Raw genomic sequence first — 15,116 nt, 5'->3', positions numbered from 1 at the left:
TTCGGGATATTGATTTTCTGTTTTAATTCTTGAACCATGGATATGAAACTTTTTTGAATTTTCAATCTACAGAGTTTTAACTTGTAAATTAATAATAAAATGGCTGGGACTAAAAGATTCAAGGTTGAGAAAAACCCGGGTATTTAAAAAAAGACCCAACCCAGTGGGTTTTACTGGGTTTTTATGGTTTTTTTGGGGGGTTTTTATGGGTTTTATTGGGTTTTTCTCTAATGGGTATTAAATAGTTCAATTTCGTGACTAAGTGATTCAGAACACCAACTTATTCTAAGAACTACTTCATGAGCAAAAACTGGTAAATTAAATAAGCAAAGATTGGTAAATTATTATTAAATATTCTTAAGCTGGCAGCCTGCCCTTCCACTATCTTGCTAATATGTTAGATCCAAGATTCAGAGGGGCAAGAATAACTGCAGATCAAGAGGAAAGTGCAGAAAATTGGCTCACAGAGATTCATCCACAGTGGGTGACAAGTGTTATGTCTTTTAGGATTGCTGATTCTGATTATTTTCCTGCTACTATGTTTTCTGACGCAGTTGTACAACAGTTCAGTCCAAAAAATGGTGGAAAATAATGGAATTGAAAACAACAAAAAAGGGGAACTTGCCAACAGGATTTATTAGCTTTGTGAAAAGTTTAATTTCTTGCCCTGCCAGCACTGCATCCATTGAGAGAATCTTCTCCACCTATGGGCTTGTTTGGTCAAAGTTAAGAAATAAGTTAGGAGAGGAAAAAGCTGAGAAATTAGTGAAGATCTACAGATTTCTGCATGTTAAGAAGGACTGAATTGTGATGTAGTTAATATTAATACCATTCTACAATAAAACACCGTGTTGATGAAAGTAATTTTTTCTTTATAATTAAAACATTACCTAATTAATAACTTCTGGTGACAAATTGTTATAGTAAATAAATATGATGCACCTTTTTGTAATATTTTGTATGTTGATTAAATTACGAGAAATAAATATATGGGTTATTTTGGATTTTGTGTCGGGTTTTATTGAAGGGGTTTTTTTTAAAAAACCCATATGGTTTTTTTGGGTTGGGTTAAATTACAACAACCCTGAAAAGATTACTTCGTTATTCTGAAAAATTCGTAATAGCGACATTTCACTGTACTGTGGCATTTTTGTATGTTATTTTTACGTTTGTATGGCCTATTGGACACTTCATAAAATGATAGTAGATGTAAGATTTGAGGCTTTTATATGCACTGACAAGTGAAGAAGACTGTGATTCATTTTAAGTCGTTATTCATTTTATGGCAGCAGTCTGGAACATAACCTGCAGTATTAGCTATACTCCACGTCAGACCAGCAAGTCACTGCAGGCTTTATGGGACAACAAACCCTCACACCATAGTCACAGCGAAACAATCAGTAACAGTAATTATCCAAGGGTATGGGGGAGGGGCAAGTACGGCAGAGCGTGTTCCTTGTGTATACTATCCATTCTAAAAATATGTTTTCTTTTACATCACGCATACAATTTAACCCTGAACTGCTCACTCTATTTTGAACTCATTACTGCTCACCTGGGGTATGTTGTTACCCCACGACTTTTCTCTCCTTCTTTCCTCGACTACTATGGTCTGTCCAAAACAACTTCCGCCTTTAGCATGTTACCATGGCAACCATTGAAATCAACCAATCACGAGAGAGGCGTAACCACGGTAACGGGATGGTGTTGCCATGTCTATGTTTACAAGTTGCACGTGAATACCATGGCCTAGAGCTGAATACAGTGCCCGGAGTGACTTTGAGTTGGCTGGTTAGTGCTTGCTTTGTGTGAATTAAAAATATTATTTAATTGTATTATTGGTCTAGTGTACCCGTATCGATAATTATTTTGTTTCAATTATATTACACGTATTATCTTCGTTGTCATTGGTGGAATGTATGGCTAGTGTGTATTTTCTAGTTTCTGCAAGAGTTTCTAAACAGGTGAATTGTGCAGTGTCGGAAGGAAGGAATGGCAGGTGGAGAACAAAGAATATTATACAATGTGCCTCGTTAAAGAGTCAAGCGTGAGAGATGGTGTGTAATGTAAGAGAGTATTTTGAGAGGGAAAAAGATAATGGCGGGGCTCTTTTACCTTTGGCGCAAGTCGTAATGAGAATTGCTGCTTGTGTTAAAATTAATAAGAGCACTGTTATCGATATTGGAAAAGAAAAAGGCCGTGCAGATTTTGGGAAAATTTTAGAACACGGATTGCACCTACCAAATTATGCCTTAAAATACTAAAAAGAGCAGATTTGTCTACGTTTGTCGAATGCGCATCATTATATTTACGAAAAGGCACTTTTCAGTGCCAATAATTTATTTTGTGTGCACAAGGTTGGAATTTTGAAGTAAGAGGGAAACGGTGCAATCCATGTTCTGGAGTTTATCCCAGATTTTTAATCATAAATATTTTTACAGTTTACAATTTTTGAACGCCTTTCTAACAATATTAAATTCAAGAATACCGACACTCATAAAAGTAGACGTTTCGTATTAAATTTGAACCTGTTTTTACAGTTTACAGTTCTTTCGACGCTTTTCTAACGGTATTACATTGAAGAATACCAGTACTACTACTACTACTACTACTACTACTACTACTACTACTACTACTACTACTACTACTACTACTAATAATAATAATAATAATAATAATAATAGATTAATAAAAGTAATAATGTACACAAATTTTAATGCCTAGTGTTCAACAAATTGCTTAAAAATGTATGTGTTCATGTCAGCTGTTCATTACTGCACTCTATCGGCAGCGCGCTCGCTTACACGAACGATGGGCAACATGACAACACTGCTCCCCCTTCTCTGTAAACTGTCAAGTCGGAAGTAGTTTTCGTCAAGATATAGTAGGCTAATTAAAACTTTTGTCGTTGAATAGCCCAAGCTATTATTAGATTATTAGACTAAACTACAGAAGAAAATGAAGTCATCTGGGATGACGCGTCACCCCGGGTGCATTGCAGGGTTAACTAATACAATTAAAGAATAAAATTAGTGTAACTCATCACAAATCTTATTGTTAGCACCAGTTTATAATAAACTTTTGTGGCTAACACCGTATGTTTAGCAGCTTCAGTTACATTGAATAAAAAGACAGTACGAAAGTACAAATACACGTTTAACATCATATTTCTTTCGTCAATATTCTTCTCCGGGTTCGCAATTTTTTAAGCATTCTGTCGACTTGTCCATTGTTTCAGTACGACAAGAAAGCAAACTAATTGAAGGCACTACACTGACTTATTCTTGCACAGCGATTTGAAGATGAACTAAACTAAACTAAAAACTGTTTGTATACAAAAAACACGCAATATTTACACAAACTACAACAGCGGAAGCCACCAGCGTGGCTCAGTCGGTTAAGGCGCTTCCCTGCCGGTCTGAAGTTGCGCTCGGGCGCGGGTTCGATCCCCTCTCGGGCTGATTACCTGGTTGGGTTTTCTCCGAGGTTTTCCCCAACCGTAAGATGAATGCCAGGTAATCTATGGCGAATCCTCGGCCTCATTGCGCCAAATACCATCTCGCTATCACCAATCTCATCGACGCTAAATAACCTCATATTTGATACAGCGTCGTTAAATAACCAACTAAAAAAAAAACAACAGCGGATAGATTGGCAATCGACACTTTCAAACAGGATAGTAATACGTTTGCACGAGCCCAGCAACAAGCAGTAACTGTCAATCAACATGGGGTGGTGGTTTAAAGCTTACAATTCTGTACCTGCTGAGTTGCAATATACAAAGGTCCTTTAAATATTTTTTCCACGAGCTATTGTTAAATGAGCAACATAGTTCTCTATTTCAAATGCACAGTAACTTGCTGGTCTGACACGGAGTGTAGTTATAATCATAGTTAATGCTAATTACTGAGGCTCGAACCATGTTAACACTAAACTGCCGTCACTCAGATGGACTTCAAGCATTAGCTTCGTGAGCCACTCTGTATATTATATGTCTGCTATACCAAGAGGTTACAATTAATATTTTACGAACTCTTTTTCAGCCCCCTCTCAGCACTCCGGATCCATCTAATCATCATTCGCAGAAGCCTGAATCATCCGAGGTGCACTAACACCAAGTTGTCGTGTCTGGCAAGAAGAATTAATCCCTGAAATATATGCAACCCCAACATCTCTTCCTGGGATAGTCTTCACCCAGAATTTTACCCGGCACCTGGAAGTAAATGATAATGAAAGAGAACCATAAAATTAATGAAAAGAAGAATTTTGAAGGAAATATCAGAGCGGCAGAACAAATATGTCAAGATCCGTTAAATCTCACATTTTTTTATTGGTTTAATGGTAGAACGTATTGAGAAGGAAAACTTTTTTCAGTGAGTCGACCTAACACAGAGCAACAGGAAGGTGGAATGGAAGTGCTTTTTTTTTACTACTATTATTGCAAACAAGTACAAACAAAACTCCCCACTGGACATTGTTGTTGGATGTGCCACTGAGTTTCCTGCCAAGTCCCATTTTCTCCATCACTTTCTCTGAATAACATATGTGAAGGATTTGGGTCGCATTTTCCAGAACACATCTTTCGTTCTGCTGGTTGAGCAATGTTTGCACTCAGATGGTAGCATTTTATGGATTTGAAGTTTAGTATTACATAATGATTTATATGCTACTAAGATCATTTCTAGTACATGTATTGCCTTGTCATTATTTCACTTATATCAGTACATTATTACAATTTGAAATCTTACAGCAGAAATTTAATCTCAGAAATTAACTTCTGCCACTTACGCAAATTGTAATAAGCCCTCTTTGTATTTTAAATGTCTCTCTTTCTCTACTCTTTTTTTTTTTTATGGTATCCAGTAACTGTAGTGATGATAATGTTCATCTTTCTCACCATAAAAAGGCGCTGACAAAAGTGTTTCCATGTTGGAAGGAGGTCTGATAAAGTTAAAGGAAATGTGTTGATGACATACTTTACTCCTAAAAAGCATACTGTGATTATTAATATGGATTGAGACTAAAAGTTGTCTTCGAGTGATACCCTATTAGCTGTGACCATACACATACTTCTTTAGAGTGGACAGTAGAGAGTAAGATCTAATAAAATTGGTCGTATTTTGCTCAGTGCCTAGTTTATTCTTCTGCATACATTCTGAAGATTGCAGTTTGTATTTGTGTAAAAGTATTGTTTTATAATGGATATAAACAAAGAGTTTTCATATAGGCTTTAAATGTAACAACGAATTTATAGATAAAAATGGCTGCTGAAGCTTTGGGTCCCGCCGTTTGTTTATTCTATACTGCTCCAAATCCTCCTTTTTGTTACAACTATTGTATTACTATATTAAAATTTTAAATATACAGTAAAACCCCGATAAGACGCTGTTCAAGGGACCGCGTGTAAACTGCGTATTAGGTGGGTATACTAATTTTGACTTATATACATTATCTATTAGCATTTTTCTTTATTGAAATACAAGATTCATGAAAGGTAATACAGTATTACTCCATTATGTAATTACTGTACTGTTCGTCAAAGATATTTACAATATGTACTGTACCGGTACTCAATTCTTTCGGAAAAAAGTCATTTATAGTTGTTTGCCATGTGCATGTTCTCCAAGTCCTCATGTTTACCACACTTCAGTTCCCTGCGATTATATTCTCCCGACAACGTCGCAACTGTAGTGATTGAGTCGCGATTTTTTATTATTGTTCTTAATATCGATGATGGGATTCCTAATGAATCAGGGAGTTGTTTCTGAGTAAGAGTACTATTCTCATCGTACTTTCCAATTTTTCCGACACAGAAAGCGCTTTTTGTTTAACACTTATTATCATTGTAATCACATTCACAGACACTTCAGTACACTAAAGGACAACAAACTGCCCAGCAAAAATTTCCAGAATTTTATTACGGCCGAGTGAGGAATGCTGTTTGAGAGAGAGGGTTAGCAAGAGGGTGAGGTATTGTAACTATGGAGGCTTTAAGTGCGCAGGTAAAGAGTCGAATAAGAGGGCGTAACAAGAGGGTGGGGTATACTAAGGTATGAAGTGTGAAGGTTTAAATGTGCAGGTAAAGGGTCGAATACCAATACTTTTCTGGTTAATGGCACCAGTGAGTTCAGTGACCAAGATGTTTCAGTGCTGCTACAGTACATTGCTGAAAATTACATCGAAAATATTCCACAAAAACAGCGTATTATGCGGGACTTGAGCGCAACAAACGGGGTATTTTATAAAGGCGTTATATATGAAATGTGCAGGGACCGGACAAAAAAAGCGTATTACATGGGATAGCGTAATAAGCGGGCGCGTCTTATCGAGGTTTTACTGTACATTTTTAAGTTATGTTTTTATCTTACGAATTTTAATTCTGAAGTGAAAAACTAATTAGCGTCCTCAATTTTCAATATTTGGTTATAATCAATATTAAGGTTTTCTTTTCTGTCTGTCTGTCTGTCTCTCTCCCCCCTTGTTCCCTGGAGAATATGTGTTTATGTTAACAAGAAGCAATCAGTAAAACAAAAGAATTTGTACTTTTTTAAATTCTATCCTCATAAAATGTGTAGTAAAGCTTATACTACATACGACTTTTTTTTTAATGCTTCGTAAAAGATTTTGTTAGTGGTTGTTTACTAAGAAATCAGTTTTATGGTTGTGAACGACCTTTAGTAAGTACATCAGTAGTCATAGTATCAAAACATGCTTATCCATCACAATGAGAGCCATATGGAAAATGCATCTTTATCCTAAAATATGTTTAGTTTGTTTATCTTTATCCTTGCAGCTCTGGAGTGGAGGTAGTAGTACAAAACCAACCTCACCTAGAATCCCTCAGAGAACCTGTTTTATGTGCCACCCCCTCACCAGTCCCATCTTACAACTCATTCTTTTTATTCTGCAGAGGCACATCATAACTTTTTGATAGTTGCAAGTTTTGTGTATGTGTGTATGAATGACGAAACAACTGTGTTACCTTTTGGTCGATTATTGGTGGTGGATTGGAAACTTCTGTCAACCTTTAAATAGGGCTGAGAATTGAAAAAAATAAGTATGCATAAAGAAGTGTTGTCTTCTTTTTGTCTTCATTTGGGAAGGGGGGGGAGGGGGGTATCATCAATGTGTAGAAATTCAAAGATGACAGTTTTCCTCTTTATATTATACATAATGAACAGATAGTATCGGGAGTCTGATCTGATTTCCAAAGCTGGACATTTGATGGAAGACCTTTCTTTAAAAAAATAAACAAAACAAAAAAATACATAAGGGCTTTCGACGCCTACAATGAATGTTACTACAGTGGATATTGAGTTTGTTTTTCTTTCATTTCCTCCAGATGGCTTTTAAAGAAAACTTAAAAGAGTGTGCAGTGATAAGACATGAATGTGATGTGGGGAAGTGATTAAATCAAGAAATACGAATTAACCTTTTCTTGTGTTATGAGTGGATAGAGTAAAACAGAACAAGGACTTGAGACCCTACTATAATAATATGTACATTTTTGTTTCATGGAAATGGCATAATAGAAATGGAACATGCTAATGTTCATGCAAATGGAACTCCCAGCAAAAGAAATAAGAAAACTCCTTAAAATTTACGTCGTGTGTAGAACTTATACTAATGGTATTTTCAAAACACTTATCACTACGTATTTTTCTCCCCTTTGAAATTCAGTTGCCAAATGAATGATAATGCATTATATATACCTGTCTCTTTACCTTTCCATAATTGGCTTTGCCTACGGGAAGGGGCATTACTTTTCCCTACAAGAACACGTTAAAACAGCCAAAATGTGGTGTAAAGTTAAATTTACTTGGCACAACCAACTGCTCAATGGTGCATTTTTTTTTTATTTACGCCAACATGTATTGATACGTTAATGTAAACATTAATACTTACAAAAATAGAAAATTATTTACTATAATGTTTTAATGGAGATATTATGTATCTGAAGTTAATGTTATTACAGCACATGTATATATTTACTGACAAATGATCAAAATTAGAACATTTCCTATTCTCCCTTATGATTGCCGTTGAATCGTAGAACTTTTATTTTGAAGGAGAAAGTGCAGCGGGAATTACTGCTACTGTCAGATTTTTCCAGACTGGTATTTCTCTTCAGCCTTTACAGTCTAGTTCGTAATTCAGAAGTTGACAATGTTGCCAAGGGAAATGATAATACAGTAGAACTTGGTTATGACAACATCCAAGGGACCTTAAACATTATGTTGTTATAAACGAGTGTCATAGTAATCGAGATTCACATTATCAATCTAGTGAGGTGGAAAATGAAAAATAACAAATTTAATTAGACTTATTTTAGATTTATGTATTGACTTTTAAGCCTACAATGAACATAATAAAATACACGCAGGCCTACAATTATAAATACAGTATTCTGTATTAAAATAGTTTGTTCAGTACTCACCAAACTACTTTACTTAGAAGTGAAGTAATCAGTCATTTTACTCTGTTGTCTTCTATTTGCCCAATACACACTTTCTAGGACTAAATTACGTTCTATGTTCATAATTTCAGTTGCAATTTCACTGCTCCCTTCCCTAGCTTCATAGAACATGTTCATAATTCTAATGACTTCTAAAGCGTCACTCACTTCTTTTAGTGGCCATACTGTGTTAAAATGCGTGCACTTAGTGAAAAAACTTCCTGTCGAAACTGATCTAATACCGCATGAATTCGGGCAGGTTGCAATGGGGTGGGGAATCCGCCTGCATTCCAGAGGTCTATGACAGAAGGAGTCTGTAAAGAATTTGTCAGGGTCAGATTTCAACAAAATATTTCTTAAAATACTTTGATCCTTAGAAAATCTTATTCCAAACTGAGGTTGAAAATGACGTTATATACGTTTGTCGTATTAAGCAAGGTAGGAAAGCATATGTCTTATGGGGAATTTGTTGGGACCACAGAATATTTGACGTTACAGGCGAGGTGTCACACAAAACGAGGTCGCTATAACCAAGTTCTACTGTATTGGTTAATAGTAGAATAGAATTATATCGCGTAACATTGTTTCATTTGCTGATACTTTTGTAAGTTTAGAAGTTTGATTTGGATGAAGACATTAAAACAAAATTAAAATCCAATACATGTTAGTAATCAGAAATACTTTGGTAAATGTTACTCAATAAAGAATATTTTTAGCAAGTTATAATAAATATATATATATATTTTTTTTGCAATTGAAATTTACATATAGTTGCGTTTGGGATGGGAAATTATCTTATGTGAATTAATATCAGAATAAAACAATTGTTTTCTTATTTTTTCCAGTAAATTTACTATGCTTTTAAATCGATATTTTGAAATAAATTTTATTCATATAAGTCTGTTGTGTAACAGACAAATATAAAAATTATACTACGTGAGTTCATAGCCTCTGTAGTTCTCTGACTGAACTAATCTGCATCTTTTTTTCGTGATGTTGTATTTGGTTTATTTTCTTCACACAGGAACTATTCAACAATATGTAATTAAAGATGCAAAGCATAGTTATTTTATTGAAAAATGAGAATATATTGTTTACTATATCGCAGTTGGGGTTAGAATTTTTGTCTCATGCTTCTTGTTAGAGGAACAGTGGTAATGATCAACCTCTCAACATGAGCTTTCAAATTCCTTGCGCAAATTCCACATGCTAGATCTCAGAGTGCTCCCGTTCCTGAAAACACGACAGAAAGCAGATTGATGGTTCCTGGTAGTCGGTTGCATGTAAAGCATACTGAGAAGTTAAATGATTCAAAAAGGTTTGTTGTGCAATATACAAAATGTGACGTGAACTTAAAATTGAGTTTGTCTTGTGCATTGATGTATATTTGGCATTATTTTCATAGCTCCTCTTATCTGTACATTAAAAGAACTAGTATTAATATTACTATACTTGTCAGGTGAGTTAAGAAATACCTTGTTTGTTAAAAACGCTTGTAAAAGCATTCCAAAATTATGCATTTTCTTCCTAGTATTGTTGTGTATGCAGTGAAATCTATATAGGTAACTCTGCCTTCTAAAATTTTGGTTGTGCCAAGTAATGAAATAAGATTGCAAGTTAGTCCTTATTTAACAATAAGGGTTGTAAGTGGTAGCGACAATAGATATATTGAAATAATGAATTAAGAATTTATATTTTTCTTAAAATGATAACAGGCTGAAACAAAAAAATTGATAGCAGTGTTCATACCATATAATTGTGTGAAATTATTTTCTACTGTTTGGCATAAAACACAGGTTCTAATCAAGATGTCTTCTGCTTCACATCTAAACAAATGATTGTAGCCTGATTTGTATCAATATGAATGCTTGTTTTGAAAAATAAGAATTATCGTAACTACATATCGGCATGGAGTCATTCCAGTAGGTTTTTCCTGTTTAATTTCTCTTTGATGGGATTTGATTCGGAATTTGCCACAACATGGTAAAGTGAAGGCGAAAAATGGTAGGAGGATTGTGAAAGTAGGTGGCTGCCAATGGAAAGTGTGGCATATTTGAAACATCACGACAAGGGTTATTTTTTTATTATTATTTCATAAATAATACTTATTGGCAGGTTAAGGGATAAAGTGACCCTTTAGATCTAGCTGGGATGGCCGAAATGTGATATGCCAAATGCAACCCACTTAATTCAAATAATTTTGGACATCCCAGCTCATAGCGTACACAGAATGACAATGTTACATAGCTATTAGGTATGCCAGACAATTTTAAATGTCTTAGCCATATCAAAATTTTATTTCCTGTGTAATATGTATATATCTATATATAAGCTCTTCATATTTTTTACTTCGTTTTAATTTGGTTGTATTGTTTGCTGCCAGCTTAAGAGGGTGAGATCGCAGTTGTTTGTGGTAGCATGTTAAGTTGGTGGCACCATATATAGCTGTCATTTTGGTTCGTATAATCTTGTTGAAATGTGGAGAAATAGTTTGAATAAAAAAGGTAGTAAAGTTTTGATATTGCAATATAGGCACATGAATTCGATATCAGGTTCCATTTTATTAATTTGATATTCGATGGATATTGCCTGGTATCCACTACAAAAATATTTTCATATATCTATTCTCTATATTTTTCCTGTATCTGTGTTTGTATTGTAAACTTTCCCCTCACAGTACCATTGCCATGCTATTCTCAGATGACCTTCAAGTGATACCATCCTTGAGAGAATGCGTTCTTGTGGCAACTTCATACATTCCATCCGAAGAGACGTGTAACCATTACACAAGTACTCTGGGGCTTCGCTACCACTGGGACATTGCGTGGACTATTTGTTAAGCATTATAAATGACAGCATGCACAGTAAAATCCCAATCTAACTGTTAGCTTAACGAGGTGTTCAGAATATGAGGGTAGTAAACGTGGATAAATGTGATTTTGTACAGATTTATACTTGTTTGAGGAAGTTCTGTTTTAAACTGGAATTGTTACAAAACATCACTGTGGTAGCAAACCTCTTCATATGGTAACCTTTTAGCTGATATACTGAGTTACAAGCCTATCACAGCAATGTATAGGACTGCTGCTAAACGAGGTCATGTATATAAAATATTACATACCATGAAAATAGCATTAGTTAGAAAATAAAAGGGATAGTGTGTTTTTTCTTATATGTTAAGTCTCAGAAAACGCAGTGGAACCTCTCCCATATTCATCCAACATTAGTATACAGACCAAAGACTTCCTGGCATTGGCCTTAATTTCGTGCAATTTTAACTTCAGTTGTGAGTGGTCTCTACTGAAAATTGCATTATTTGATGAATATAGTGCATGGAAACTTATTGATTTGTTGTCTTTAATTCTGTTATGAATAAGCACTGTGACTGTCTTACGGATTGGAAATATCACTCACATGCAATACAGGTGGTTGTGTTAGGTATTACTTTACCAGCACAGAGTTATGCTTACAGCTGTTTTTATTTTTTTCTACCGAGGAAGTAAATACAGTGAAACCTGTTCAAGACAGAAGTGACATGGTCCTAATTTTTTTTTCCGTTGTGGACAGGTTTCCGTGTTATTCAGGTGTGAAGTTAAAATGGAATATTTATTATTTGTATAAATGAAAAACAAAATGGCATGCCGCAAATTGTAGGAATTACAAAGTATTCCGTTTAACACTACTGATATTAAATCAGCTTCCTGTCACTTATTTAATTGGTGAATGATCTTGATGAAAATCTCATTTCGTGTATAAATTGTATCGTAACTCACTCATTAAACACTATAAAGTTTATTAATTACACTAAATTTAGTATCTAACACTATAATATAATACTGTACTGTATATCACAGCACATTATTTAATTGGACTAGGAGCCTAGAAGCCTTAATTCTGGATTATTTAATTTCTTTGCCAGTTCAAGGGTTTTCTTTGCAGAATAGGTCCAGAAATTTGCATGATCTTTGAAAGGGCAAGAACAATCCCCTCCCACAACAGTTCATTTATTTCTATGTAACCGGTTGTTTTCTCTTTCCTTTTATGTCACCATTATTGACCGCAAGTCACTGATTCATGATACGGCCTTTATTTTTGAAAGTGTTAAGTTACACCTGAGTTTTCCATTTATAAATTTCAACATTATTTTCCATACTCTTCGTTTCTCATTTTCCTCGATAACTTTTATTTAATCAATTAATGATAGTGCAACATTTTTACGTAACTTTTGTTATCACGAAATCACTAATACACTTGTGTTCTACCCAGCTACGACAGTATACAAGAGTGAAGCATTGAACATCTTTGAAGGCACTCGTCTGCCTAGTCAATAGGGTAATAAAATTTATGACCACCAGGCCAACACACCCTCGCACCCTCTAAAATTTTACAAAGAAAACTTGTGACCTACTAGTATTTCGTACATTCCTTAAAAGCGCATAGTGTTTCAAAATATAATTTACATTAAAGTAGTGTGTCCAAAATAATATTTCTGTTTTGAACAGTAGCAGACATTTTCCATTTCCGCGTTGGACAGTTTCCGTTTTATTCAGGAAAAATTACACATAATACATTCGAATTTTGTCGGGACCAATAAATTGTTCTGAAATAGACAGGATTCCGGATCATTCAGGTTCCGATTTGAACAGGTTTCACTGTATAAAGAGAAGATGACATTGGGCTTCCCAGCCACGTGTGTTCAACATTTCAGAACTACATGCAGATTCCATCATCAGGATTATATTGCCAAGGTTCGACCCTGTTAATGGGACTTGTATGTAGCTGCTAAATGTTAAAGAAATCGTAACATATGGTTGAAAACTCCAAAGTCATCTTCTCCACTCTTTAAGTGTGAAAACTTAAAATCCAATGTTAGCAAAAGGTAGTGCTTTTTCTCTATAATGAACTTGAATGTGATTCTTCATGTAGACTCAAATCAAGGCCACATCCATTCTTAAGGATATTCTACTTGTCAAAACTTTACACTTGTGTTTCTATTTGGTACAAATATTTTTATAATTAACCCTTTTCCTTATGTCTCCGTCTGTCTTTTACACAACACACATACACAGAAATACATAGACAGAGGTAAATCAGTATCTTGTTAATTGTTACTACCATGCACAAATTAAATCTGATTTGTTATATCTAAATACATGTTTTAACCACGTAAGAGCATGAATGATTGAACACAGTGTTTCATTATAGAGAATTTGTACATAGAAAGTTAGGTTGATTGCTTGTCACCAAGTTTTTGCTTACAGGAAAGTATCTTATTTATGTTCTAGAATTGTAAAATAGCGGTATACTGCTGAGTTAGTGCAACAAGAAAACGAACCAAACAATGTGCACTGCCTAGAATTATGCAAACTTTACATTGGTTACAGTAACCTGTTGAATGTGACGTTATATTGTAGTGGATTGAACCTTAATCAATTTCTGAAATGTAATTCGATTCGTGTTTTTCTCACGGGTATTCATTCTACAGAAAATTTTAATGTCTCCGGTATTATGTAAGGCACCGAGAAAACTTGCTGTACCGAAGGCAAATGTCAGTACGTGAAATAAACTTTAATGTAGGCAAAACGTAACTTTCATTGGTAACTTAGTAATGCTATTGAAAACAAAATATGATTTTATTCTTCGAAGTTAATTCATATATTAAAGTTTGTATGTACAGAGTGAAACTTGAATTTTTGGTTATTGGGTTAGAGGAAAGATGGTGATAACTTGGAAATGGCTCAGTTACACATACGTGATGGACTTCCATTTATAATTCTATAGGTCGAGATCGATGGCTCATACAGCAGTATAGCCTGACAATACTATATAGGGAACATGAATGTGACCTGATTTCATAAACATAGAAATTTGATTTGTCTTGTTACTTCAGTATGTAAAGTGTTTTAAGAGATCAGGTCAAAATTGTTCCGATATTAGAAACAGGAATAGAATGTGGAAGACATTTTAACATATTTAGTGTCAGTATTTTTTGGCAGGATTGAGAAATTTTAATTGCTTGAAAGGGAACCGTTAAATTGAGATTTTACTGTAGTCCTAGTGAGTCTTGTCTGAACTTTTATTCACTACTTTTGTAGAATAAAGGCCCAGTTCTACTGAACTGATATCAATGTTAATTTTTTAATTCTTTTTCTTAAAAACGCATGTTTTTAGACCTGAATGTGCCCACTTAATCCAACACACCAATAGCTTCTTACAATGTGTCAAGTGGTGGCAGCAAGTGGCATTGGGCTGGAAAACAAATGTTTCATCTTTATTTTTTATTGATTTACATTTAAATATATGGAAATATACTTTGTGCTTAATAAAATTGTAGCACAGTCTCTCCCGTAATACAGCAGTTTTTGTTACTAAAACTGAATTTATAGAAATTAGTGTATGTACTATGACTTCGTGGCGCATAAGAATGCATTAATCATTACCACACATACACACTCACTTAATCATTCTGTTATAACGATAAACTTTTTATTAAAAAAAATAAAGAGAAAGGAGAGGAGAAAACTTGTATTGTGTAATTTTTAATAATAGTTATTGTGAGGATTCAGAGTCTTTAAAAAATTATAAAAGAATTGATGCAAAGGGAAAAATCAATGTCCAGAATACTGATAAGTTAGCCTACTGAAATTATTTTAACGATAAA

The 15,116-nt window shown here is 34.5% G+C and overlaps 1 protein-coding gene across 2 annotated transcripts in view; it reads left to right on the top strand.

The window, feature by feature from the left end:
* CtBP (C-terminal binding protein) overlaps nt 1–14,806 on the top strand; it is a 228,421-nt gene extending 213,615 nt beyond the window's left edge. For both annotated transcript variants that reach the window (XM_069822939.1, XM_069822938.1), the window contains exon 9: nt 4,044–14,806. In XM_069822939.1, the coding sequence (XP_069679040.1) occupies nt 4,044–4,112 (69 nt within the window). In that variant the 3' untranslated portion in view covers nt 4,113–14,806. The remainder of the gene's footprint in view (nt 1–4,043) is intronic.
* The last annotated feature ends 310 nt before the right edge of the window (nt 14,807–15,116 follow it).

This window comes from Periplaneta americana, chromosome 4 (assembly GCF_040183065.1).
Source record: "Periplaneta americana isolate PAMFEO1 chromosome 4, P.americana_PAMFEO1_priV1, whole genome shotgun sequence".
NCBI classification, from domain to species: Eukaryota; Metazoa; Arthropoda; class Insecta; order Blattodea; family Blattidae; genus Periplaneta; species Periplaneta americana.
The sequence above is the reverse complement of the archived record's forward strand: the minus strand, read 5'-3'. Positions and strand labels throughout refer to the sequence as shown.